The sequence below is a fragment of the Centropristis striata genome, chromosome 13 (genome assembly GCF_030273125.1).
Source record: "Centropristis striata isolate RG_2023a ecotype Rhode Island chromosome 13, C.striata_1.0, whole genome shotgun sequence".
NCBI classification, from domain to species: Eukaryota; Metazoa; Chordata; class Actinopteri; order Perciformes; family Serranidae; genus Centropristis; species Centropristis striata.
Window position 1 is genome coordinate 23204158 of NC_081529.1, and position 27734 is coordinate 23231891.

At 37.5% G+C, this 27734-nt stretch overlaps 3 protein-coding genes across 10 annotated transcripts in view; all 3 read left to right on the top strand.

Moving 5' to 3' along the window:
- Positions 1–5291, top strand: LOC131983401 (interferon-induced protein 44-like). Its single transcript, XM_059348120.1, has 6 exons — positions 1–62; positions 2953–3151; positions 4122–4265; positions 4458–4629; positions 4727–4827; positions 4905–5291. Exons 1-6 carry the CDS (start codon positions 1–3, stop codon positions 5064–5066), a joined length of 840 nt encoding a protein of 279 aa, XP_059204103.1. The 3' UTR covers positions 5067–5291.
- Positions 5292–6796: 1505 nt separating this feature from the next.
- Positions 6797–12375, top strand: LOC131983707 (interferon-induced protein 44-like). 6 transcript variants are annotated; one of them, XM_059348484.1, is made up of 9 exons: positions 6797–7129; positions 7286–7346; positions 7706–7753; positions 7871–7904; positions 8017–8215; positions 8983–9135; positions 9285–9456; positions 9553–9653; positions 10336–12375. In XM_059348484.1, exons 3-9 carry the CDS (start codon positions 7708–7710, stop codon positions 10495–10497), a joined length of 867 nt encoding a protein of 288 aa, XP_059204467.1. In that variant the 5' UTR covers positions 6797–7129; positions 7286–7346; positions 7706–7707; the 3' UTR covers positions 10498–12375. The 6 variants fall into 6 exon arrangements, with proteins under 6 accessions (XP_059204467.1, XP_059204466.1, XP_059204465.1 ...); XM_059348483.1 differs by having other exon boundaries at positions 6797–7346; XM_059348482.1 differs by having other exon boundaries at positions 7286–7753.
- A 692-nt stretch (positions 12376–13067) lies between these two features.
- spag9a (sperm associated antigen 9a) overlaps positions 13068–27734 on the top strand; it is a 39540-nt gene continuing 24873 nt past the window's right edge. For all 3 annotated transcript variants that reach the window (XM_059347419.1, XM_059347418.1, XM_059347420.1), the window contains exons 1-6: positions 13068–13523; positions 19831–19951; positions 22693–22763; positions 23077–23165; positions 23987–24131; positions 26714–26803. In XM_059347419.1, coding sequence (XP_059203402.1) covers positions 13224–13523; positions 19831–19951; positions 22693–22763; positions 23077–23165; positions 23987–24131; positions 26714–26803 — 816 coding nt within the window. In that variant the 5' untranslated portion in view covers positions 13068–13223. The remainder of the gene's footprint in view (positions 13524–19830; positions 19952–22692; positions 22764–23076; positions 23166–23986; positions 24132–26713; positions 26804–27734) is intronic.

Consider the following 27734-nt stretch of genomic DNA (forward strand, 5'->3'; position numbering starts at 1 on the left):
ATGTGTGACAGACCCGACCGCACCCTTAGCACCAACATGCCTGTAGTAGACTTGTTTGACAGGTAAAAAGATTTTTTTAAATCACATGACCCAAAGGAAGTGATACATATCAATGTTGATAACACAGGCATCAACAGCTACGCTCTACTAGGTTCTTACCTAGGAGGTAAGAATTTAAAAATATATATATATTTTACTGGTCAATGTTAGAAAAAAAAGTTGCTTAGGATGGAAGAAAATACTTCAACTTCAAGTGCTTCAACTTGAACTAGATCAGTGGAGATAAATGTTGCTGCAATTACATTCTGGTTTCTGTCCTAATGTCGTAATCACTTTGATCAAGTGAAAGTAAAAACTACACTCATGTTTTATTGTTTTTCACATGCAGCATACCAGTCAGTTTGTCGACAAGCCTGACCTTTTTCAGTTGTATTATTCTGTTGTGTTTGGGAGGTAACTAAGCAGGGGTAGCTCATTCAGGTTTTAGCAGTAACCAAAATGGTGTTTCAGTCAGGACACAGTGAAAATATGAGGAGGTGTAATGAGTGTGAATCCTGGTGTGCTCCAGCAGTTTATTTTCCCTCCAAGATCATCAGCATCATTAGTGTCTTTAGCATTTTTAGTTAGTTCTGTAATAACAAGAAAAAATACATTTCCCATTACTACTTAATAAAGAAATGATAATTACAGGCCACAGCTCTCTCAAAGGGGTCATCCCTATGTTCTCTGTTGGTCCTATGTTCCCCGGGTCCTCTGTTCATAGGATCATTTTATAGAAAAAAAAGTCCTATGTTCCCAGTTTTTCCAAAAAAAGGGTCCTATGTTCCCCGCATCAATCTTTACGGTAGACTCTCAGCATGGCCAGCAGGCCTACCGTCGCACAGCAAATTTGCACAGCAGCTACTTTCTGGTTACATTGCAGTTCATTATTTTGCTTTTTAAATCTAGGATTACTCATGTTTGTATATTCCCACCCCTAATCTAACCCTAATGCACATATAGGGATGTAACAACAGGCCAAGCTGCATTTAAGTCACATGTGGAAATATTACAAGGCAGGCAGTCACCAGTTTCCAAACACCAATTGTTCAGGAGAACAAACAGCTTTAACATGCAAGGTATCATTAGGTTAGGACACAGTTAAATGGTGCGGCCTACAGGCTAAACAAGGTGAAGGCAGCCACACACATAACAAGTTCATTCTCTGTATATAAACAGCACGAATAGATCAACATAATCATCTGTGATTATATAGATATAAACACAACAACAGACTATGAGGTCACTTACATTCCTTCAGGGACTTAATGCTCTTAAGGGCGGCAAATATCGGCAGGCGAACTGCTGCAAAACTAAACACACACTGCGAAAATGTCCATGTTCAAACTTTATCAAGGTGCATACGTCATCACGTGTGCACAGAGTGGACATCGACAGGGAGAAGGGAAAAACACAGTGAATGTCTGAGCCTTTTAACATGCTGACTATTTACTGAATTTGATTATGAAAATTGACTATATTTACACACAGGCCAAAAGTTTGGAAGCAACATAAATTTTCTGTTTACAATGGCTTTCTTAAAAAACAGTATGGATTCTTTGGATTTTTGGATGTGTTTACTGCATGATACTACCTTTATTGAATTGAACAATTTTCCTCAATTGACCTTTAGGTATACATTGATGTTACCAGACCATTGCTGAATAAATGTTAACAAAAGAAAAGAAGGGCTTAGAGTCACAACTTTACCAAAAGTAAAAAAAACAAATCACAGCTTGCATTATTCACTTTAGCTCTTTGGCTTTTGAGAGTGTGGACACAAAAATCCCAATAAATCTCAACTGTGTTCATATCTCTGACAAACTGCCACAGAAATGGCTAAAGTGAAGCAGCTGAGTAAAGAAACAAGAGTCCAGATTTATACATTAAGGAAAGAAGGACAAACAAAGTCTAAGCAATAAAAATCCAAAGACCTGATAATTATAGTAAAAATGTGTTCTAATAAGTGACTCTTTATATAATAATCATGTTTATCTTGTTGCAAAGTATAGCAATGAAAATATTATTATTTTTTGTACAAATTTGATCGTGCTTCCAATCTTTTGGCCTGTAGTGTATATTTTATGGTTTGGCATGACTTTGAATTATAACTGTTGGTATTATATTAAATACTGTCTTGATGGGCTTACCTATGTCTCTGGCTATCATCTTATAATTTATCATGTTTGAACTCTCTTTAAGCATCAGTATATTCTAATTTTCAGTGTCCATTTAAAACATTTAAAATAAAATGAACACTATCTTTAGCACTGTTAGAATTGGACCAGAGAACATCAACTCCACATGAAAATGATATTGTCTGAATGATACTGTTTTTCTAAATACTAAAATAACCAATATTGAAGGAAAGAAGAACTTCAACATAACTTGTGATTCCATTTTTGAAATGCAGTGTATGTTAAAAGCACAGTTCACCCCCCAATCTCACCACATGGTGAGTGTCATCTAGTTCCATTTTATTCAGACAACATCCACAACACCAAAACAATCTAATAGCACTACAAGTAAGAGAAATAATATGTATGTTTAATTTGAGGATGAACTGTTTATTATTTGATTTTAGGCAATACAGTTCTTTTGAATTCATGCACATTTATATGTGATTGTCTTATTTTACAGCTATGGGAGGAGGTAAGTCTTGACAATTTCAGCTTGTAAGCTTTCCAAATTATTGCAAAACGTATTTAATAATTCATACAAATTATTAGAAAATAATGGACGCTGTTGATGAAGTTCAGCTTTGTCACTGTGTGTCAATTTTCCTTTCAGTCTGTTCTCGTAAGCCATGGAGGGTGATGCCAGAGTGAGTGAGAGCTGTCACAATGTTGTGTATTTAATGAAAAAAATAAAGCTTTTTTTAATGCTAATGTTTATTTTTTCTCTAACAAACAGGAATTACCCGGAAAATCTCACTTTTGTAAAAACTTACCAGCCTCGAAACAAAGAAGTCAAACATCTCAGAATTCTGCTTTATGGACCAATCGGTGCCGGCAAGTCCAGTTTCATCAACTCAGTTGAAAGTGTTTTACAAGGCAGAATTACTGTTCGAGCCTTGACAGATGCAGTCTCTGGGAGCAGCTTCACCCAAAAAGTATGAATATCTGTTAATAATGAGCAAAAATGGTCGCTAATTCTTCTTTGATACCCCATTAATCTTAACGTTAACAAAAAAAAGTAAAAAGTGTTCTCTAATGTTTCAAGACTATCTCTCTCTACCCTACATATTCCATATGTATGCGGACTGACCCCCACCGGCACAGTTGATGTGGATATTTTAAGCCACATCATCTGTAAAGGTCATGCACTGATTAGCAACATATGGCTGTATTAGCACCACATGTGTATGACTTCTCTGATTCCTTGATGTCCATGATCAAGCAGTCAGATGTGTGAGCATCTTGTTGAGTTTACTGTGTTTTAGGGTGTGCCCTTGGTTGTTTCTTGCACCTAGGCCATGTTTGTTGATAGTTTGACTTTATTTGAGTATATAGGTTAGCATTGGCTGTGACGTCTCATTTAAACTCAACTGCCATTTCGGGCTCTTGAATGAGCAGCTGGGTCTGCTTGGTTTCTATGCAGTATGTCTAACAACATCTCACAATGTACAGTGTCCCTGTACATATTGACTATGTAGGGTGGAGAGATAGCCTTGTCTTTACCAAGGTTAAGGTTAGATAGTCTCTCTACTCAGAGAACCTGGGTTACACATGTTACCTACCAATCATATTACATTTCGGGTCATAATGACCATTCGCTAATCCAATATTTTTTTTTTTTACTATGGTTACTACAAATTCTGTATTTTGATTAGTTGAAAGGTCTGGATTTATTTTTTAGTAAACGCACAGTTTAAATGGACACATATGAAGTACTTTTTTTGAAACCTCAAGGTCAGCCTTGAAAATGACTTCCTTACTAATAATGACCAATAGAGTGGAAAGCAAATCTAAAGCACATGATATATACTGTATTTTATAACAGATAAGTGAGATGGAAATTTATATTGCAATTTCATCTGGGATTTGCAGACCCTAATCCTAACTACACCTTCTGCCTTACAGCACAAAACCTATAAAATCCGCAAAGAACCAGAGGGCTTTTATTCTTTCATTTTCAATGACATCATGGGCTTTGAGCAAAACGATGGCGTTCATGTGGAAGACATCAAACTGGCCCTCAAGGGACACGTGGCAGACGATTACAAGGTACAACCTACAACCCTTTAAACTTATAACATATAAGTTCTCTTCTTTTATCTTAATCTGTATTACATTATTTAACTGTTCTGTTAAAGAGTAAATAGCATAATATTTATATGTATAATATTTTAATAATAATAATATTTAATAATATTTTATTTATATGTATAATATTTAATGTTTTCAATTGTTTTCTAGTTCCTTCCTGAAGGCGAGTTGACAGTGACCAATGAGGGCTACAACTCATCTCCCACTCTGGCTGACAGTGTTCATGTCCTGGTTTGTGCGCTTCCTGCCGGCTCGGTATCTTTAATAAGTGATGAAGTTGTGAGGAAGATGAGAGAAGTCAGACTCGCAGCAAGTGAAATGGGTATGAGCAGATGTTTATTACCCTGTGTAGACTGATATTGGGTCAAATACTTCCAAAACAAAAGCTTAAAATGCTGATTAGGTTTCTGTCTTCACAGGAATTCCCCAACTGGCTATTCTCACCAAAGTGGACGAAGCTTGTCTTCAGGCAAAAAAAGATGTGAAAAAAGCCTATAAAAGCAAGTACCTGAAGAAACAGGTATGTAATTTAACTAAACTTTCAGAATTTCAGCACCACTTTGCAATTCACTGATCAACTGAAATGCTGTTACATAGGTCAACAAATGCAACATGTTGTTGGGCATCCCACGAAACTGCATCTTTCTTGTGAAGAACTACGAATCAGAAAGCAGCACGGATGAAGACACCAATGCGCTGATACTGAGCGCATTGAGACAGATAATCACATTTGGAGAAGACTTCCTCAACAACCTGTAGACCTGAATACTGCTGAAGTAAACCTTGTGTAATTTAGGCATGACATTTTGGTAATTTTTGGTATTCATTATATCTTGTGAGGCATGCTTTAAGTTTGAAATCAAAATGTAGTAGTTTAAGTTTTGATTAACTTAAAGACATTATGGAATAAATAAGCACGAGTAAATACACAATAATGTAATAGAACCATGACAATGTGAAGTAATTCAACAGTTTTATGCAGTTATTTCCTCCTGCTTTTTCACAACAGTTCAGAACATCTTTTAAAATGTAATTTTAGGAAATTTATTTCAAACTGTTCTTTTTTCAAGTATGCTGATATCATTATATGACTACTTAATTTCCTAATGACAATTTGACAAACAGAACCAGTTCTGTTATTGTCTGCTGATTCAGATTGAATATTAAATTGTCTCTATGAAAAACCTTATTGAGTTTGAAAAAAAGGTGTTGACATGTGGTGACACTAACAAAGTAAAAGTCACATGGTAAAAGATTTTGTGGTAAAACTGTGTGTAAGTCCAATCTGTACGGGACGGGCCAAGCCCAAGAAAGATGAAATGTGAATTATAACAGAAATGAAGGCTCATTCTGACTGGGATCCTGTAAGAGCTATGTCAGTCTGAGTCCAGCGCTGCATAACTTTACCTGTGACCTAAATAAAGCCTGCATTGAGACCAATCTTTTTTCTCCGGTTGTGTTTACTTTTGGGCTTCCAATTACGAACTTGAGAACCTTTACAACAGAATGTGATATCAGCGGACCTTGTGTTGTGCTCCTGACCTACTGTAAAGCCCAGCAGCCATGCTGTGTTTATAACAACTAGTGCAGTGGCCGTAGGAAGTATGTATTCATATAGTGGGAGATGCAAAGTGAGTAAAGCTAAATCGCGAATAACAGAATTTGCACATTACATGCAGACCACTACAACGTCTGCAACTCCATAAAACACTTTTCATAAGGTACGCACACCAGCACATACACATTGAACATTGATATTCACTGGAAACTATTTGAATATTATTGGAAAATAAAACCTTGTAGCGCACTTTGAAACTCTGAAAGATAGGTTGGCTAAATAGACTTACAGATGAGATGAGTCAGGTGTGGAAAGCCAGAGCGAATTGTGTTACTGACCAGGTGTAGGTCTATCACACAATGGGGCGGAGCTCCCCTAAAAGGCGTCCAATCGGCCGCAACACGTCCTACGTAAATTTTTGAAAAATGAATAAAAAAATCTTCAAAATCGAGGATGCACATATGCGTGCCATGCGCAAGCCACATACAAAATCTTAGGTCAGCGAGATATGCCTAGACTCACACACACACACACACACACACACACACACACACTTCTTGCTTTTATAGATAGATTCTAAGGATGTGGGGGTAAGTTGTGCTGCTTGTTGAAGCCTAAATGGTGTTTAACTTGAGTTTCAAAACACTCTGTTGTGTTTCTATGTCGTCACCACTTTCAGTCCCACTTTACCAGACTCTTTCTGCTACACAACCAGCTCATCTGCATCTCTTGATCCCTTATGGGGTGCCCCTATACTGCAGAAATTGGGAAAAATACATTTATAGCTGTAACCCAGAAGTAAGAGCAAGACCACAACATGGTGCTGTCAGAGGTGAGACATGACATGTTTACCAAGCTCAGTCACTTGGCGGGGCTGTGTCAGGTGATGAAAACAATATGCGTTATTGTCTGCTAAGTTCAGGTAGGAAATATGCTGCCAAGCTACTGCAACAGGTACTGTGTATTTGCCCTTCAAGAAACCAAGATAGACACTTACACAACAGCCAGTTGCCCCAGGCTCTGCACAACTTTTTCAATGGACCAATGGGTGCCCAAAAACTGCTTCAACCTTTGGGTGGAGCACGACATACCTGACCGCACCCTTAGCTCCCAAAAACCTGGACCAGACTGCTGCCAGGGAAGACGGTTATTTGAAATCACATGAGCAAAAGGAAAGTGAAATAACATGTTCAAATATTGTGTACATGGTACACATACACTTGAGAACACCAAACAGACACCTACCACGACTGGACACTCTAAGGTATACTAACCATATCTTTGTGATTGACTAGTTCAGGAATTTCTTGCTGCTTTAATTTGTTCACAAAAAAATCATGGCTAAGTTTTAGAGTAATTTTCAGGAGTGATAAAAATTAACTTGGAATACTTTTCAAAAAGCTTAATTTCTCAATTTCAGAGAAATTTTCATTTCCTGAAGTAAACTGTCACCGTTTCTTGCCACTGGCACAACATCTGAGGTAAGATTTTTCTTAATGTTTTCTATAGCCATAAATGTGGTTGTACAGTTTGCTAATAATAATTGAAATATGTGTTGCCAGGATTATGTAACATTTTTCTCCTATGGTACAGAGTATTATGATGCACACTGTAATATTATATCATGTTACCATTAAATTAAAAAAAGAAAACAATAGGGACTTGATAGATTAGGTTTTCTTAGGATGGAAAAATTAACAAAAAACATGAAAATTATGCTCTTAGTATTCAGAGAGTCTCAAATAGTCTTCTGACATTTGGTTTAGGCTCAGTCACAAAATTATGTTGTTAATTACATTGAAAAATGTGTCTTGTTTACATATTGCTTTGTCTATTGTAGCCATGTTTTCACGGCTGTTCAAACCTCCCCCTCCCCCACCTTCTCCAAGTAAGACTCTTAGACTATTGTTTAAACTTAGACAATAATAAAACAGATTTAATTTATATTTTTATAGTTATTTTTTCAAAATATGACTCATGCATTACATTTGTGTGCACTTGTCAGTTTTGACTGAAGCATGGAGGGACATACCATGGGGGTGAGTGAGTTAGTGTGTGGTGTTTCCTCAACTATTTCTAAAACCGAAACTGTAAAACTGCACACACTCAATTGTTAAGGCTGCCTTTGTTTTTTGTTTTTCTTCATTTCAGCCACAAAGAAAAAGACCTGCAGTTTGTAGAGGACTATCAGCCTCATAATGATGATGTCCAACAGATCAGGATTCTGCTTTATGGACCCAGCGGTGCGGGCAAATCCAGCTTCATCAACTCTGTCGACAGTACTTTGCAAGGGCGAGTCACTGGGAAGGCTCTGGCAGATGCAATCTCTCATGACAGCTTCACCAAAAAAGTATGACTCACTTTTAAGTGTGGTTTAACCACATCCATGTGTTTGTAGGACTACCTATGAAATGGCCCAAACCTACTGCTCCTTCAACCATGTGCATGTTGAGACTGAACAAAAAGGAGTAGGACGTTTACCTTAAGGAAAATGGTGGTGCACTGAACTTATCTTTGATATGCCTTTTTTGAAGTAAAACATCAGACACGAGAGAAAACATACCTCAAAACCCATGTTTTCAAAGAAACATATTATTCAACCTGAATTTTTTTTCAAAGTGATACCTCACTGTTTTGTGACTAAATCATCATCAGAAGTATTGTTTTTCTAATATTAGATTTTTAAAAGTGTAGTCACACATAGGCCTACGCGAATGCAAGTGAGTGCTGAGACAATATTCTTGTTGAATGTGGGCAGTGACACACATGGATGTCAGTTATAGTTGATATCCATGTATCCATATAGGGATGTTCTAAACAATGATCAGGACATACGATGCAGCAGTGTTAGTCATGTGTCAACAATGTGTTGCGTTCACTTGTCAGCAACCTGTTGAAAACAGTGCTCGTCACATGCCACAGTTCATCTGACATCATATGAACCCTTTCATGAGAATATGTTAATTTCTTGCACTGTGAAACTTTAACAAGTCTATTATTTCACTGAATATTTTAAATTAATTATGTACTTACCTTACCACTGGATGACACTTTATCATTCACCTGCAATAGGTGGCACTGTTGTCATTATATCGGCACTTTTCTGTTTCTGTTCAGTACAGGACCTACAAAATACAAAAAGGAGGACCAGGAACATTTTACCCCTTTGCCTTCACTGACATCATGGGCCTTGAGAAGGAAACTAACAGAGGAGTTGGTTTGGAAGACCTCAAGCTGGCTATGAAGGGACACGTAAAAGATGCTTACAATGTACAGTTACTGAACTCATTTACCTTTGTGGCTAATATTTCACTCACACAATCCAGCTTTGTGATCTATTTTGCACCAACAATTTGATTCACACAACTATTTACAAATGTCATTCTTTGACTTTGACTTCATGCTACATTGTTTTCCAGTTCAATCCTCTCTCTCCATTGTCTGAGGACAATCAAGACTACATCAAAAACCCCACTCTGAAGGACCAAGTTCATGTTCTGGTTTGTGTCGTCCATGCCAACTCAGTGAAAATATTGGGTAATGATTGCTTGACAAAGATGAGACAAGTCAGACTTGCAGCCAGTGACATGGGTAAGGGTTCGGTTAGTTTGGGTTGCTTTATCAATGTAATCGAACAACCTGACAAACATTATCCTGACTGACTTGTATTCTGATCTATATTGGCAGAGATTCCCCAACTGGCTATCATAACCAAAATTGATGAAGCCTGTCCAGAGGTTCAAGTTGACATAAAGAACGTGTACAAGAGCAAATACCTGAAAGAACAGGTAAGTCCTTAACGGTAATTGAGTTTGTACACTGTAAAAAAACAACGGTTGTTTTTACGGTAAAAAGCCGGCAGCTGTGGTTACCAGAACTTTACCGTAATAAATATGGTAGAGCTTTTTTTAATATTACGGTAAAAAGATATTGGCACTGTTGATTTCACGTTTAAGATTGCCTTTTTATTCCATTTTTTAAAACCGTATAAATAAAACGTTTTTCCATCAAAAGAAACGCTCTTTTGCCATATAATTGACAAGAAAATACGTTATAAATTCTGCATAAATTAGAGATTAAATATTTCAGTATATTTTTGTTAGGGATATGGTGTTTAGTACATTTAACAGTTAGAAAAAGTATTTTTTACAAAAGATAAATGCAAAAATTACAGTGATGGCTTGTATATATATATTACAGTATAATTTTGTTACACACTTATTTTGCATTATTTGACAGTGGAGTAATGCATTTTTTTTTTTAAACCGTGAAAAATACTGTTTTGGCTGATATAAACATATACGGTGTTTCATTGTTACTGAAACTGAATAACCCATTTTTTACAGTGTAGAGAGTTTATATTAATGTTGGAATATAAATGTATTTACATTTGAGTAGTCTAACACAGAGAATGTATGTTGCTGCTTTGATCAGCTGTCATTTATTAAATGTCAAATTGTTCAAATTTAGACGAAGGCATTGAGTGTGGAGCTGGGTCTTCCAGAGTACTGCATCTTTCCTGTGAAGAATTACCATTCAGAGATCAACACAAATGATGACACTGATACCTTGATCCTGAGCGCACTGAGACAGATAATTCACTTTGGTGAAGACTTTGTCAACAGCCAGTAGACCTACAAAGTGCTGCTGGAGTGACTTTTCAGTCAGAGTATTAAAAGATCAGGGTTTTCACTTGCAATGCATACAATATCTGGCATGAATGAATTTGCCTCTACATTGCTGACTCTCAATATGCATTTGCATATCTGCATTATTATGTTGTTAGTTGTTGTTTTATTTTGTTGATTCAGGGGATAATTTCTGATATTGTAGTCATCTATTAATCATGAATCTGGTGATTAGCAGAACAAGATGTGGTTAACATTAGGTCAACTTTGGATAAAAGTCACTTTTTGGAAACAATATCAGATTTTCACGACACAATTATCATATCCAAAAGAATTCAAGATCATGATAGTATTGTGAAAAATACATTTGAAAAAAAACCCTTACTATATGGTGTGTTTTGCCTTTTTGACAAATGAGTGTAAAGAGGCTGAGAGAGAATCTGTAACCATAACTGTATAAAAGCATACAAAAAGGCAACAATATGAGCTGATATAAAGCAAAAAAAGTACTAAAAGGCCTCACATCTGCCGTCAATTTGATGAGGGAGACAAATAAAAACCAAAAACGAATGACTATGACATAAGATGATTTTAGAGGTGGTGGATTATTTACACTATATTATGATATATGCATTCACATATCATGGTTGTCGTTACAAGATTATATTGCAAATAAATGCACCTGCATACTCTGCTACTGCAGATGTTGTACTTGTTGTTCCAACAGCGTTTTCTATTGTGCTACAGTACTGCTGTTCAGATAAAACTATAATAGATAATACACAAAAATTACATTTGTCATTAGTTTTGTTTCCTTTCATCAATACATGAGACGATGTTGTAGTGCAATCCCTTGAAAGTGATTGATGCAGCAATATACAATATTATATTGATGACTACATTGATTATATTGATGATGTGTGATGTACTTAAATAGCTTCAAAAGAAAAATGTTCTCAAAGAAAACCCCAAAGACTAAATTGAAAGGTGAATTGGCCACTCATCATGACTAATAAAGAAGTCAAATTATTATAAGAGTAATTGTATTGCTAATGGATATGTTTGTTATAAATTAAACACAGTACAAGATGATATTGTTTGAACTGCTTTTTATTTTAGAGTGTATTGCTTGACCACGTTGCTAAAGGCAATAAAGCATGGTTACTTACCTTTCAAATTACATTTTATGGATGTGGAATTTGGCCTTAATAGTCACAAGATAAATCACATGAGTGTTTTTCCTGTGTGTTTTTGGCCAGGAGATTAAATGACACATTCAGTTTCTGGACAGAAACTACAATTCACATCAATGTCTCAAGATAATTTGCTTTTTGCAGGAATTCATTTATAAATGGCTTTAAAAAAAAAAAAACCCTTATCTTTATTGCTGATCACGTATTGTTTAGGTAGAAGCCAGGGCCAGGACCATATAATCTACAAATTTACTCCAATATGAAATTGCATATGCATATGTAGTAATATATAAATGGAACTGAGCTTCTAGATCTGTTGTTAATGCCAGAAAAAAAAGGAAAAAAAAAAAAGTTTGTCTACAGGAGTGTATGTCGGAGATAACAAGGGCAATTGTGGGACATTAATCCACCGCTGAGATTCAGACAGTCACTGTCAGTACAAATAATCTTACGTTGTTAGCCTGATGTGACGTCATCACGTGATCTGGTCAACAACTCAGCTGTTGTTGTGGTGGCTTCAAGTGCCGTCGAAAATATTGGAATTACGACGCCACCTGGATGAAAAAAAAGTGACCAATAGGATTAAAGAGTTCGTGATTCTTCACAATTAATAACATGATGTTACTCTGTGTGACAGTATTTTTGCATTCCTAAATATAGCAAATTACATATACATAAAAGTTTTTTTTTTTTTTGCGGTGTAGTCTCCTCCTATTATATTATAAATGTATATGATATAACAAAGGGAAATTTAACCAGGTCTGGGGTCATTTTCTGAATCATATAAGAGGGGAATAGGTGCCTATAACATGTAAGGGGAGGATGACTTGTCTGTACATGTGTGTACATATATACAAAGTTAGTATAGTTAGTTGTGTACAAAGTTAGTATATGATTTTATATATATATATATATATATATATATATATATATATATATATATATATATCATATACTAACTTTGTGGACACAGTGTTTAGTGCTGTGAAATGTGCTGCGCTGTTTACGGGCTGGGATTTGTGTATGTATTTACAATTACATGTATATGCATTTTTTGTTTTTATTCTATGTATTTTTGTTTAATATGGTCGATTTGTTTGTGTGGAAGTTTGATGACTTTTGTATGATGTTTGACATATAAGAAATTGATGTTTTACATATAAGAAATTGAATAAAAACTTAAATAACAAAAAAATGATATCTGGGTGTCCATTATAGTATATTACTCAAATGTTTGTCTATATTGTGCATACTATAAGATAAAACATTTCGTCACTTTAAGGTCTTCGGAATCTGTGTGATTCAGGATTCCCAGTGAAAGTAGAAAGTACAAGCATTGGGAGAGCATTTGAACGCAGCATGGGACAAGTGAGGGAAAAAGAGGAAGAAATCCACGTCGCCTATCTTGCATCGCATAGTCCAGCCGTGTAATGTCCTCAATGTGTACGTTTATTTAAGGCGGATAAAGGTGTCCATAGTGGCGGGGTAACGTGGATAACCCACATTGGTCCAGTTTGCTGAAAGGGTGAGGACTAAAATGGAGCTGGAAGACGGAGTTGTGTACCAGGACGACCCGGGGACATCAGCGATGATGTCTGAGCGGGTATCGGGCCTGGCCAACTCCATCTACCGCGAGTTCGAGAGGCTCATCGGTAAATACGACGAGGACGTGGTGAAGGAGCTGATGCCGCTCGTCGTGGCCGTGCTGGAGAACCTGGACTCGGTGTTCGCGGAGAACCAGGAGCACGAAGTAGAGCTGGAGCTGCTGAAGGAGGACAACGAGCAGCTCATCACCCAGTACGAGCGGGAGAAAGCGCTGAGGAAACATGCCGAGGAGGTGAGTTAAATGGAGCTGGAGGAAATAAGGGCAGTGGGATGGTCGCTGGCATCCTATTAGAGAGGAATGAAGTCTGCCTCAGGTGTGCTGTCCTCTCAGCATTAACAAACGTATGCACGTGGCCCGTCCTGCTCATTGGGAATGTAAACAAGGCAGTGTCATGGCTAACGTCAGGCTCAAATGGCCCTCTCTTTGTATCGGCTGTGTTACAGCAGTATTGTCAGCAACATAACACTATTTAATGGAGGGATGGGACTTCTTACTCTTCCCCTCAACCAAGCCATCCTTCTGCCCACCTCTCTGTCCAAACCCACCCAGAACCAGGAGCTCGCTTATTGCATCAGATAGTGAAGTCACGTCTGAGCCCCGTGAGACCATGAATGAGCAAACATCAGGTGAAGTGACTCAGCATTTTGGGGCATCACTGTAAAATAAAGTTAAAAACTCACACTCAGGGATAGAAGGATGGGGACAGACAGGCAGTCAAAAATAATGACATTTGCTTGTAATAGGACATCTATAGTAGTGGCCGACCGATACGGGTTTTTTAAGGCCGATGCCGATACCGATTATTTTGACATCAGTCTTAACCGATCCCCGATATTTGCTGCCGATTTTTTGGGGCCGATTCCTGAAGCCGATATTGCCTTTTCTCCCTCCATTTACATGATAAAAATGACACAATGATAACAAATGTTACACAAGTCTCAATTTAAACAAAAAAGATATTTAATAACAAAACAAACAAAACATATTAACAGTTGGATAGCAAACAATGTGTATGTTGTTATAGGCCTCAGATGAGTCCACATATTTGATGTGTTTTTCTTTTTCCCAGTATCAGCAGCAGCTCACCAGCGAATGGCAGATGTTGCACCGAGCCTTGCCTGGTGTTGGCTCAGTCAAATGGGCTAATTGATCTGCGAACGCACGCACGTATCGGCCGATGCCGATAAGTAAGAAGCGCGAATATCGGTCATCCTCTAATCTATAGGCACAATAAAAGCATTTAACCACACTGTACCTTATGATGACCATATTACTGTATGTGAGGGGTATACCGGTACACTAAAGTCACGGTTGGGTTCATGCCCAGGTTGAGGAATGATTGCAAGTTCAGTAAAGTGAGAAAAAAACAAATGCATGGGGATCTGTTTTCCGTAGTGTCAAAGACAGATTCCGGTTGCTAGAGACTGAGGTAACACTTTTTCCCACTTGAAGCTTTACTAAGCTAGTTTTATTAGAACAATAAGGGACATACAAAACACTTGTGCCTTACACTGTATAAACACAGAAGAAACACTTTGCTAAAGGGCAACAGGTCAAAGCTGAAAAGCATCTACTGTGAAATGGAAAATACAAAATATATAGAATAATAAAAAAATAAACATGTGCATTAAGGTGCTCTCACCCCAAAATTATAGATGCAAATTAAAATATTGTTGCACATTATCATTTTTAGACTTTGTGATATGAGCAAATGTGGTATAATTGTCCAAAGAATTGTTAATGTCTCCTAATGAAAGTTGTGACATACATTTTTAATCCACATCGGCATCTATACCCCTCCAGCTGTGATCAGAAACGTGTTTCATTTGCACTGCCAAGACTGCCAATACGCTTTTTATGCTAACCTCAGCATGTGTTATAAACAGCGTGCAGCTTGAAGCGTCCCGGCGAAACTTGTGCTAGGGAACTTTAGTTCCACGTAACTTGCATCAATCTATATGCCGTTTATTCTGTGTGCCATGATGGTTCTGTACGTAAACACAAACAGTTACAGTCTTGCTGTATATAGGGTTCATTACTACTACCAACACCCTGCACTGCCAGCAGGTCATCATCACCCACTTAATCACTCAGTTGGAAATGTTCGGCAAAGAAATGACTAGAGCCCGACAGATATACCGGTTGACAGATATTATTGGCCGATATTGGCCAATCAAAGGCCTATCGGTATTGCTTTATATACTGTCCGATATGTGCTATTATCCAAACTTTTGCAAAAAAGTTTGGATAATAACGTTGATTTAAAAACGTTGCTTGGCAGGATTTAGAAATGTTTTAATGTTTTTTTTTAACTTGTCAGCAATTGACTGAAACTGAACAGTCATAATGTTTATTCAGCTATTTATTTATTCTTTATTTTCTCCGTTGTCATTTATAGAATCGGCTGACTATGTAATACATTGTTTGTATGATGTATAATAATATTCAACAATGTTAAATATTATATGATAAAGTTTTATGTTTAAGAAAGTAACTCTCTGGATACATTTATATTCCAGCTCAAAAAATACTTTATCAGCCACCATATCGGTTATCGATGTATTTTCCACTTTAAAATCAGTATAGGCATCGGCCCCAAAAATCCCTTATCAGTCAGGCTCTAAAATGCACAATGTATTCAGGATGCAGTCACAAATATATACATACAGCTTATGTCACTGTGCAACAAGGGCCTTGGATTACACCTGGAGACAGAAGTCATCGAAACTCCCTTTAATTGTCAAATTTAGGAATCAGTTCTAGTGATCACAAACTCTTGTTTTGGTCAGTGTCCTGCAGACACACACATACACATCAGGGTTATACGTTTATTGGCAGTGTCTATTTCATGTGATGTTTTATATGTTGGTAAATTTTGCCAACTGTTTGTGCTTTGTTAACCGAATCCGTCACAATGAAAGAGTTATCTTTTTCAGACTTTAGAAATCTTCTCCGGAGCCACAGAAGACATTACGCAACTTTAGAGCAGTGCTCCTCATGGCATGTAAACTGACTCTGATTTGTGGAATCGGTGAAATCAAGTCTGCTGCTACACAGAGTTTAAAATAGCAACCACGTGGGTACAGTTTGGAGCAAAAGCTGTCAACCATTACATCACATGAAAAATGGTATACAAAATATACATTACTTAATTAGACATGGCCAACAAACGTGACGCCCTGATGTGTGTGTGTGTGTGTGTGTGTGTGTGTCTCAGGGATCTTGTGTTATGGCAGGGATAAAGCCTAAGATGTGTGAATGTGCCTCCAGGCTCTGAGCTTTTGTATTGAAGTACAACATGATGTGACTCAGACCTTCTGTCCATGCTTGCATGTTTGACTCCGGGCATGGGGACAGCAGGGACACTGGCCCAGTATGCTGCGGACATTTAGACCCCTCTGCACACACAGTGACACTGAGGCAGCGTGACAGCCAGCCACACAAACACTCAAACACACACACACACACACACACTGTGGCAACACTATGTTATATGAGTATAGTAACGTATCATGTCAAATATGAACACAGTGTTTACGGGGTTTGTCCTGGGAAAGACTCTTTGTCCACTCCCCTGAGGAGCAGAGAGCAGGGGTACGCCGAGCCTGTTGGAGGTATTATTTCCAGGTCATGTGATCCTTTGTCAGAAACTGGCAGAAGGGAACTTCCCCCAGCTTGCATTTTTTGCTTCCTTTCCCCTTTTTGCAACCAAATTCTGCTGTCACAGATCCAGAGAAGTGAAAGGTGTCACATTTCTTTTTAGGAGGTTGTCTCCAGATGTGATAAATTGATTTCTTTTAACCTTTTCCTTGCTGGACTGACCCTCCATTGCTTTTTTAACCTATAATAGATCTCATAGAGACACAAAATAGATAGCATCATCATGCTCCCTGCTCTGGTGTTATTGCAACCACAATTTATCTAGTCTCTAATAGAATTCGAAGACATCGACATGAAATGAAATAGTGCAAATTAATTATGATATTGATTTAAAATCCTTGATGCTGTTTAGATTTCTTACATATATTCGCTAGGGATGCATCGATATATCAGCTGAACATCTGCATCGTTTTATATATTTGCTTTGTTGACTACAAACAGCCTATTGGCAATTAAGATGAAATTGATGTCGCCGATATTTATCTGATGTTCCCCATTAATTTTGCACCGGATAATTGGCAGTTAATTTTTTATTTTTTTTAATCAATATTTCTTTGTTTTCCTGACAAGAAGGGGTAATAAATAACAACAAAAACAAAATAAACAACAACAAAAATCATCTGCTATCAGCCAAAGTGTTATTTTAAATATCAGAACCTGAATCTGCTTCATTGGCCAAGTATGTGCGCAACATACAAGGAATTTGACTCTGGTTTTACTATGTTCTCAGAGGTACTTGAATAGAGAACAGACGAACAGCTAAAGACCGAATAAACTGAGCAGTAAGTTAGAAAAACTGCACAAATAAGCTAATGAAATATATCAGTATCAGCCCAGAATTTCACAATTAGTGCTTAGAAAATTACATAAGCGATTCATTGAAGAGAACAAGATCAATTTGCTGATAATAAGCTAAAGGATTTATAGTTTAGCTTTGATATAAACATATAAATTGGGCAAACCTGAATAAAAAACCCTGTAGTGGCCACTTGAAATCTGCAGGAGACATAATGCTTCACATGCAAAGAGTGGCCAGCAGCAGACTGTAGCATGTCTGCAGTAGCACTCATGCGTCCAGAGGAGGAAGGGCAGCCACATTAGGGCCTTGGCTTGCTCAGCTGGACAGGATGTGGACGCTGACACATGCACACTCTGCGGCTCAGAGGCCCCGCCTTGAAGGAAACTGGGAGGAACAGGAATGTCCGGATGGGTGATTTAGTCAAGATCCTGTCCCTCTGATGTCTAAATCAGACATAGTTTTTACATCCACGATCATTAAAAGTTATATTGTCACAGTGGCACAATGATCAGCAATACACTGAGTGTAGGGGTGGGCGATATGGCCCTAAAAAATATCACGATATTGCAGGCTATTTTTGCGATAACGATATTCTTGACGATATTAGGAAATACTTAAAAAGATATAGAAAATATGTTTTCTTTAGTCTGTATAAATAAATAAAAATCTAAAATGTAGTGTGAAGTGCAAATCTCAACAGTTGCCTAATACAAAAACATTTACTCTTGACTCTTGAGTGTGATCGAATGATTAAAAAAAAACATTTAGGGGTTCCGGGGGCATATTTTAATGAAATTTTATAAAAGACAATAAAGGTTCTTGTATGTTTTATTTAAGGCATCTTATTGTGTCTTCTTGTAAATTCTGTGGTGGATTCTCTTAACACACTGTGCTCAACTTTAACCACTACATCAAGAAGTAGGAACGTTGCCTATATCATGATATGCATTTCTTTTAACCATAAAAAAATATACCGATATTAACGTGAACGATACGATATGGCACACCCCTAACTGAGTGTACAGGGCTGCAGCTAATATTTAAGGATTATTTTATTATTAATTAATCTGCTGATCAGTTTTAAATCCCTTTTAATGAAATGTCAAAAAGTAGGGGGAACAATGCTCATGGTGACAGCTGTGTTGTTTTTTCCCACCATCATCTTATCGTTTCGGCAGCTGCAAAAATAAAAAATAACAATAAATAATTAACCCTCAACTCTCTTCATACATTTTTACGTGTTTTATACATTTTTATAGCACCCATCCTCCTCAGCGGTCAAAAAGGACCCCATAACATTAGACTGGTTTTAGGACATATAGAAAAAAATTATTACCAACTTTTTTTTTCACCTTTTAAGGCAACTCATGACCAAGACATTGATATATAATTTTCATATTTTTTTCATTATTATTGGTCAATTTTAGTCAAATATACAAAATTAGGCCTCATTTCAAGAGAAAAAAAGTAATAAAACCTGATTTTTTTTTCAATAGTTAATAGTGATTTGAAAATATCAAATGATTTATTGTACTAATATTGTGTGTTGCATACAAGTATAAAAAATGCTGCTCCATGCATTAATGGTTTTATGTTTTCATTAACTGAGTGACATCGATGGCAAATTGATCTCTTTAGATACAGCGTCTAGATACTAAAATTAAAAATACACATTCCCCTACCTGAGAGATGATTATTTCAGTGTAAAAAATATATTTATTTAAAAAAAAAATGTATATAACTTTATTTGAGTTATTAATGGCTTTTCACAATTTTTCAGTTAAATTATATTTAAAGTTCAAGAAAATCCACTCTCCACCTTTTTTTTTTCTCCCAATGTTAAATGCATGATGTTTCCAAAGTCTGAGTAATCAAATTAAATAACCGATCTCAGTATTGACGGAAATCATATAATCATAATCAAAGCAGCCCATAGCATCTTAGTCTCTGTTATTTAGCTCAAATTCTTATTTTTTTTGTTTTTCACCAATATCTTAATGACAAAATGAGAATGCAGACCCTTACATACCAGTGAGTCTGACCAGGCGGTGTGTGTGTGTTTGTGTGTTTTCTGAGTAGAAGTTCATTGAGTTTGAGGACACTCATGAACAGGATAAGAAAGACCTGCAGAACCACGTGGACAGAATGGAGTCCCACTCGCGGCAACTGGAACTCAAGATCAAGAACTACGCAGACCAGAGTAAGACACATTTACAGTCACATGCACACATTTGATGATTATGTCAATTCAATTATATATCATATATATAATTTTGTCTCTTCCCATGTACAAGGCTTTTCCTTCTCCCTTCTGCTTTTGCCATTTTTTTACTCTCCTCATATAATCTTCCTCACTGTTTGATGTCTCTCTCAAGGCCTGGTAACTTTCTCTCTTTACACACACACACACACACACACACACACACACACACACACTCCGTGTCCCTCTCTGTGGGGGTAACAGTAATGGGATTATAGGATTTCTGTTATTCACGTCCTCCTAATGCGGCAGTGCATTACCGCCCATCTTATTGGTGGATTAAGGAATAAGGGAAAGTGATTGGCTCTTACACTCTGTTTGGTTGGAAATTCACACAATGACTGGTCCGAATCTAGTGGCCGAGCAGCACAGCTGGTTGAAGTGAATCATTCATTCACGCAAAGCTGTGAGGGGGAAGAAAATGCCAACATGTCATATCTGACGTTCAGCAAAAACATTAACAAAGCCAACAGAAGTAGCTCAGTCAGGAAGATTAAAGTTATTAATTTTTCCTGCTCTTTGGCAAATTTGAGATTGTTAAAGTGCACACGCTCCACAAAACAAGTCAGTGGGTTCCATAAACCCTCTGCCACTCCCAGTGAATAGAAAATAATCAACCAAATCATGTGTGACATCTCAGACAAAGTCCATAGCTGATGATCGGCGAAGACAATGTAGGTCAGATTTTTTAGGCCCTTCTTTTTCCTTGTTGATTTTCACTGAAGAAACCAATTAGTTTTTTTTTTCAGATGTTTATTTAGATTTCTCACTGTTAAAAACTTCCATTAGGGACATTTGAAACTCCTATTTCTATCTAATACTCAATAGGCTGTGGCGCTTAAACAATGCTCAATCAGCCTGAACCGTTAATACAAGGTAGAATGGTGTTTTCATCTTGTTCTCGTCAAATTTTGACTCTCCCGTCTGAATGTCACCACAGAAATCGAGACTCATCAGACCAGGCAACATTTTTCCAATCTTTTATTGTCCAATTTTGGTGAGCCTGTGCAAATCAGTTTACTGTTCTTAGCTGACAGAAGTCGGTGGTAGCTGCATTGTCTTCTGCTGCTGTAGCCCGTCTGCTTCAAGGTTGGACGTGTCAGAGATGGTCTTCTGCATACCTTGGGTGTAACCAGTGGTTATTTGAGTTACTGTTGCCTTTCTGTCATCTCCAACCAGTCTGGCTATTCTCCTCTGGCATCAACAACAACTGCGAGAACTGCCGCTCACTGGATATTTTCTCTTTTTCGGACCATTCTCTGTAAACCCTGGAGATGGTTGTGTGTTAAACTCCCAGAAGATCAGCAGTTTCTGAAATACTCAGCCTGTCTGGCACTCTCTTCTAACACCTTTTGGAAGTTTATGAACAAATGAGCCATGCCGGTTCTTTCTCGTCTTTGTTGAGAGCTGCACATGCTTTGGCTAATGTTGCAATACTCAAGTGTATTGATATTTTCTTACACCCCCCAAGATCGGGTGGCTAGTGACACGTGACATTGGATTGGTGTATAAACTTGCATACTCACCGATACCTGTTGCAACACTTTAGTCTCTATCTGAGGCATTTCTGATACTGGTAATGGCATCAGAACAACTCTATATTATATGTATAGGGCTTCTGCATTTTATACAGCATTGGCCAAGCAAAAGGCATCCAACAATCTGATGATATACATAGACACACACCTCACCATCTTGGCTTCCAGGCAGAATTATGTCACTGTATTAAATGGACTTTAACGAGTGATTACGCAGCTCCCACACAGGTCAGGTAAATGACACTGCTGGCTTTTCTGTGGTGCTGTTTTCTGTAACAGAAAGATGGTCTCCTTTTGTCTGTGTTAAACAGCTTTTTGGGTAAATAAATTATTAAGGAAATCAATATCATTGCCTTAATGTTCGGGCGCACATTCAGTTTCTCCTCACAGTAATTTGCCAAACTTGAACAGCACTAATACGAACACACAGGAGGGATTACTTCAGTTTCTCCCCTGTGTACAGCCTTCGTCACTTCACTTCATTACATGTCTCCATCCCCCGGTAATGCCAGAATACACACATAGGACAGACATCATCACACAACATGCAGAAGCTTTAGCAGCTGTAATTGATAGTATCCAGCCTTTATACTGTATATCCGCCTGACGCAGTGTGGGGCTTAGCGTAGACCTGCAGAGCTGAAAGGGGATTAGATGTTTTTGTCACTTCATAAATCAGCCCTACATTGAAACCCTTTTGAGTGAGATTAGCCGCTCTGACTCGTCCCAGTGTCTGCCTGGTAGAGCAAAGGTATGCACACTTTTATGCACTAATTAGGGCCAATGAAGGTCAACGGTATAGTTTGCCTTTTTGTTAAAATGTTATTATTTTCTTTCTGATGAAGAGTTGAAGAGATCGGTACCATTATCATGCACAGCCAATACGAAGCTACCACCAGCAGCTCGGTATCTTAGTTTAGCTTAAAGACTGGAAACTAGGGTGTCTAAAAATAATAATATTGTGATAATAATAATAATGGAATAACACACTTTAAAATGGCCAATTTTTACACTTTCCTTTTTCTACAAACAACATAACATGTCATTTTTATTCATTTTATTTTCCTTTTCCAAATAGTTCTTAGACGACGCATAATTCTTGTCTTGAGCTCTTAAACTGAGAGGTCCTGTATTCTGTTTCAGTCGGAAGGTTAGAAGAACGTGAATTGGAGCTCAAGAAAGAATTCAACTCTCTCCATCAGAGACACACAGAGGTAAATTGTTAATACTTTTTGTATTTATATTTCTACTTGTTTATACTGTAAATTGTTAATACTTACTTGCTTATTGCTAATACCTCTTATAATTCTAGTTTATACGACTTTTTACTATTTATTGTTTTTTGCTATCCACTTCGCTGCTGTAATTCTTGAAATTTCCCTGTTGTGGGACTCATAAAGGAAATCTTAATATTAATCTTAATCTTAATCTTAAAAAGGAGAGAAAGGTAAGACATGTTGCTGAGTTGAAATCATTATCCACATTCATAGCTAATTTCCTCTGGATCTTTGGGTTTCACTCCTGCAGATGATCCATAACTACATGGAGCATGTAGAGAGGATCAAAATGCAGCAGATTAGTGAGACTTCAGAGTCCAGCGCAGTCGGCCGAGTCAGGTAAGACCACGAAAGCTACTGTAAGTTCTTATGAATGCTGCGTTCAGTGACCTGCAAATGAGTTGGTTGGGTGATGATCAGTGCATCACAACATCCATTAAATGTGGGTTTAAGTAACTTAAAAAACAGACCTTGGCTGATGTGAGGCCAAATCCCGGACGAGCCCCTATTAAGTCAGGACCTCAAAATATAAGGCTCACAATTTGAGGCAGCAACATAGAGGGACACCGAACCGATTTTCCAAAGTTAACAAATACATTTTATTAACACAAAACTTTACCAAACATAATAAACCAAAAGAGAGTGAGGAGTTCTGGACAAACAAAACATAAAGGAGGGAGAGGATGGTCCGACCTCGCCATGTAGATTTATATGTGACTATATTATTATTATATTACATTAATATTATTATATGAGACTAGATATCATCTGAGATTCTGGTTATCTTAATATCATAAAGTGTTGTCTTTCTCTGCATTACAGTAAAATAATGTATTTTTTCTAAACTTCATTCATTATCATGATTGTATCCACATTACTGATGATTATTTATTAAAAATCTCACTATGTAAACAATACAATTCAATATCGTCTCAATCTCTGGGTCAGAAAATGTGTAAAATTTTTTATCTCCATATTGCCCAGCCCTTTTCAGCTCTGCTATTGTTTCAACTTCAGCCAAAAAAGTAATTCATAAATAGCACAAACATAGAGTAGGCATAGTTTCACATTACAAGGTTTTTCACTTTCATCATATTTTCTGTGCATTTATAACGTTGGCAGTTTCACCTTTGAGAAAACAGATTTTCTTTTCCTTCCAGGAGAGACCGACCTCTTTCTTTGGGGATCTTCCCGGCATCTGGTGGAGCGTCTTTGATAATCCCCGACCCCCAGGCCAGGGCAGAGACACCGAGCACCGAGGGCTGGAGGTTCACCGACCCGGCCCGCTCCAACACCAGCCTCAAGGTAGGTCTTCGGAGTCACAGTAGGTGGAAAATAATGACTTATTCCATTGTTACCTTTTTGCAGAGAGTAAACTCATATAAGCCTCAAAATTGATGTGGGGATTTTTTTTTATCAAAACAAGTCAGACATGCAGTTTATTGTAATGAAAGACAAATAATGACATGCCCTTAAACTAGAGACAAAACCCTATCCTTTTTTTGACTGTATCCTCTTCCTCCTAGTTATTTTTAGTCCAGAGTGTTAGTCAAATTATTTGATACCTGAATATTAAGTACCACCTTAATGCTCTTTTAGATGTTTGATCACAATGAGTGTGAACTGCATACAAATATACAGAAATGCATAAAATATGGAAAATGATCAGATCTCTATAATCCCTCTTCTTGGCTGAGTGTTTCCAGCCGTCCTGTCGCTGCTGGAAGATAGAGGAGTTTTGGCTTTGGATCCATTTAAAAATAGAGAGCCTTTGATAAGGCTCGGGCGTGCTTGAGCGTATTTTAGTAGGCGTGTGACAAGGCCATCTCTGTTTTCAGACATCCTCCTCTTTAGCCATTGATGAATATGCAAACGTGTCTATTCTCCTGGTGCAGCAGTCAGAGGACATTATTAAATGTATCACATGAATATTCATCATCAGAATAGCAGCAATTTTTCTGTTTGATGCAGGCGCAAATTATAATACTAAGCTTTGTCATATGATGTGTAATTTTCAGTGATTTCAGTTTATGTTAAACTGCTTTAAATACTACTGGGACCTCACGCCGTACCTTTCAACAGACATAATTGTGGTTATGTTCTCAGATAAAATGAAGCTGGTTTCTACTGGTACCGTGTGGGTTATGTTTGTATCTGTGGTAGTTGGGACCTGGAGGGTGACAATGTTAATTCATCCCACTGCTGCGTCTTTGTTAAAACTGGGACATCAGCTCTGTGGCGCGATGCATGATGGGAGTGATGCCGCTGTATGGCTCACAGCCAGTCACTGAGGGAGAAAAAGGATAGCTGGAATGTGATTAGTTCTTATGTAATCAGTGCTACAGCACGGTTATTGTTGAGCCATGGCCTTTTGGACACGAGTGGCTTTGATATGCAGACAAGCTCTTAGAGTTAAACAGAGACGTCGTATTTATTTACAGGAGTGGGTGGCGCTTTTAGTGAAAAAGAACGACAGGTGCATATGCCCGCATGCCAGCCATTATCTAATCTCCATCCACAATATGAGTCATATAAGCAAGACCATCTCATTGCCTTTAAAACTGGCATAATAATATTTTCTTAATCACTGCTTTTTGTTAAATTCAATTAGGGCTGGGCGATATGGACCAAAAGTCATATCCCGATACATTTAGGCATTTTTATCACAAAGTGAGAGCAAATGTTCAGTCAAAGCCAAATATGACACAAGTAGTTGTATTGAAACCGTTGATTTAAGTGAACATAAATACTAACAACAGGAGTACCTTTTTTTTTTTTTTAAATCAAAGCTCCATAAAGTGCACATTTAAATAAAAAAATATATTAAATAAAAATAGCCTATGAAACAAAATAGGCCAATCATTTTCTGAAATAAATATATTTATATGAGAAAAGAATAACAAACATTACAAAATAACTAAATATGACAAACCCTAGTGAGGGCAGCATTTATATATAAAGAAGGAATTTTTTTTTTGAGCTATATCGATATATGTGGTATGGTCTAATTCCATATCACATAAAAAAAAAAAAATATCGATTTATTTTTTATATCGATATATCGCCCAGCCCTACATTCAAGGCATCTTTATGAAGCAATGTTACTTAAAGGTGACATGCCGCTGATTTTGCACAACAAACTCTGTTTAAAGGTTATACTGCCCATGTGAAAAATGTTGTTTGAAGTCTTTGGTGAATCCACAGTGAGCTGATAAACATCAGCTAGGGATAAAAAGTTGAGAGAAAAAAAAATGTGGGTTGCTAGCTAGCTGCTCGCGCCTTCATTAGCCACTACTAGCAAAACACACCCTTTTCTGTGGCTGAACTGATTGATTGATTGATCAACTAATTGCTTCAGCTCTACAGCTGCTAGCATTATGGTTTTCACACCAAACACGAAGCAAATTTTTCATGTGGCGCAATTTCATAAAAAGTTGAAGAAAGATGCAAACAGATGTGAATTTGCACTGGATGATGCGAGTTATGTGACTACAAAAAAAAGTTGTGTGTGTGCCCATGTTTGATGTTAAAAACCAAGACACAACAGCGTTTGGTTTTCCAATGTATCTGGGACAATAGGTATAAAGCACCAATAGTGGTTATTTTATGATTGATGACAGAAGTACAAAAAGTACATTTATAGGTATATACTACATACATTATACAGAAAATGATTTACAAAGAAAGACTACTTAACTTAATTAAAGATTGATGTGATGCTTGTAGTCATGACCAACATACACACAGACCTTAACTGTAGCTACATACTTTGTCACATACAGTAGTACATATCCATTGACTTCACAGACATGCACACTTTGGGGTGTTTGCATTTCTGCTGAACTGCTTCTGCACATGTGAGCTTCATTCTTACTCTCCCCTCCAAGCAGTTGGACTTTGTCGAGCCCCCAAAGGAAAGGGAGGGTAAGAGTGCGCAGGACTCTACTTGGGGGAATTCACTGGCAGACGACTGCAAGGTAGTTGGATGAGTGTCGGCTGGCAGAAGTGCCAGCAGCAGCAGCAGCAGCACGCCTGCATTGACTGTTGACAGCACACTGTTTCTGTTTGCGTGTGTGGGCTTCAGTAGTCCCCCCACCCCCCACCATGCTGTTTCATCATTTCAAAAAGCGTCGCCTCTCACTTTGTGCATTTATAGACCCTCACTTCACAGACCACCTGCACTAGATCATGCTACATGCAACCATGTCCTGTGTGAAGCCGTCATTGGGGTATTTTAAAAATCTAAGTGCACACAACAATCAGCTGTGTCACAGATGGAATTGGTTAATTTTTAATTTTGTTAAAATCAATAAGAGCATGGTTGCATCTGGCCCCTTATTAGTTTTTCTTTCCAGTTAAAATGCATGAGTTTTATTATTCACATGCTTCTTTGTATTTTTGCTTCATTCATGCAGATCTTCAACATAACAGAAACTCATTGTACAATAACATAGCATCATACATTCAAATAGTGTTCTGTGTATTAATGCAGTCTTTGTCCGATAGCTGTTTTTAGTTTTTTAATATTGTGTGGGTTTGTGTTGTGTTGTGTTGTGTAATAGAGGTAGAATGGCAGCTCCCATTGTGGCCATGTTTAATTTCAGTTGATGTTGTGTGAGCCTCCCTGCAGTCCGTGTAGCTCTGTGTGGACTTCTGTGTCTGTGTTTGTGTGCTAGCTCTGTGTTGCTTGTTTTCTCTGTGCTATCCAGTGTTTCAAGGTTCTTTCCTTTTTTGTGTATGTTCTGTGAGGATACTTTCTGTCCTGATGTTTTTATGAGCTCCAATTTCACCAAAAAAAAAAAAAAAATCCTTAACATTTTTATTTCAAATTGTTGTGTTCAAGGGATTTAGATGTAGATTTTCATTTTGAGAGAATAACAGTGCTCTTGCTCTACCTTAGACTGTGTA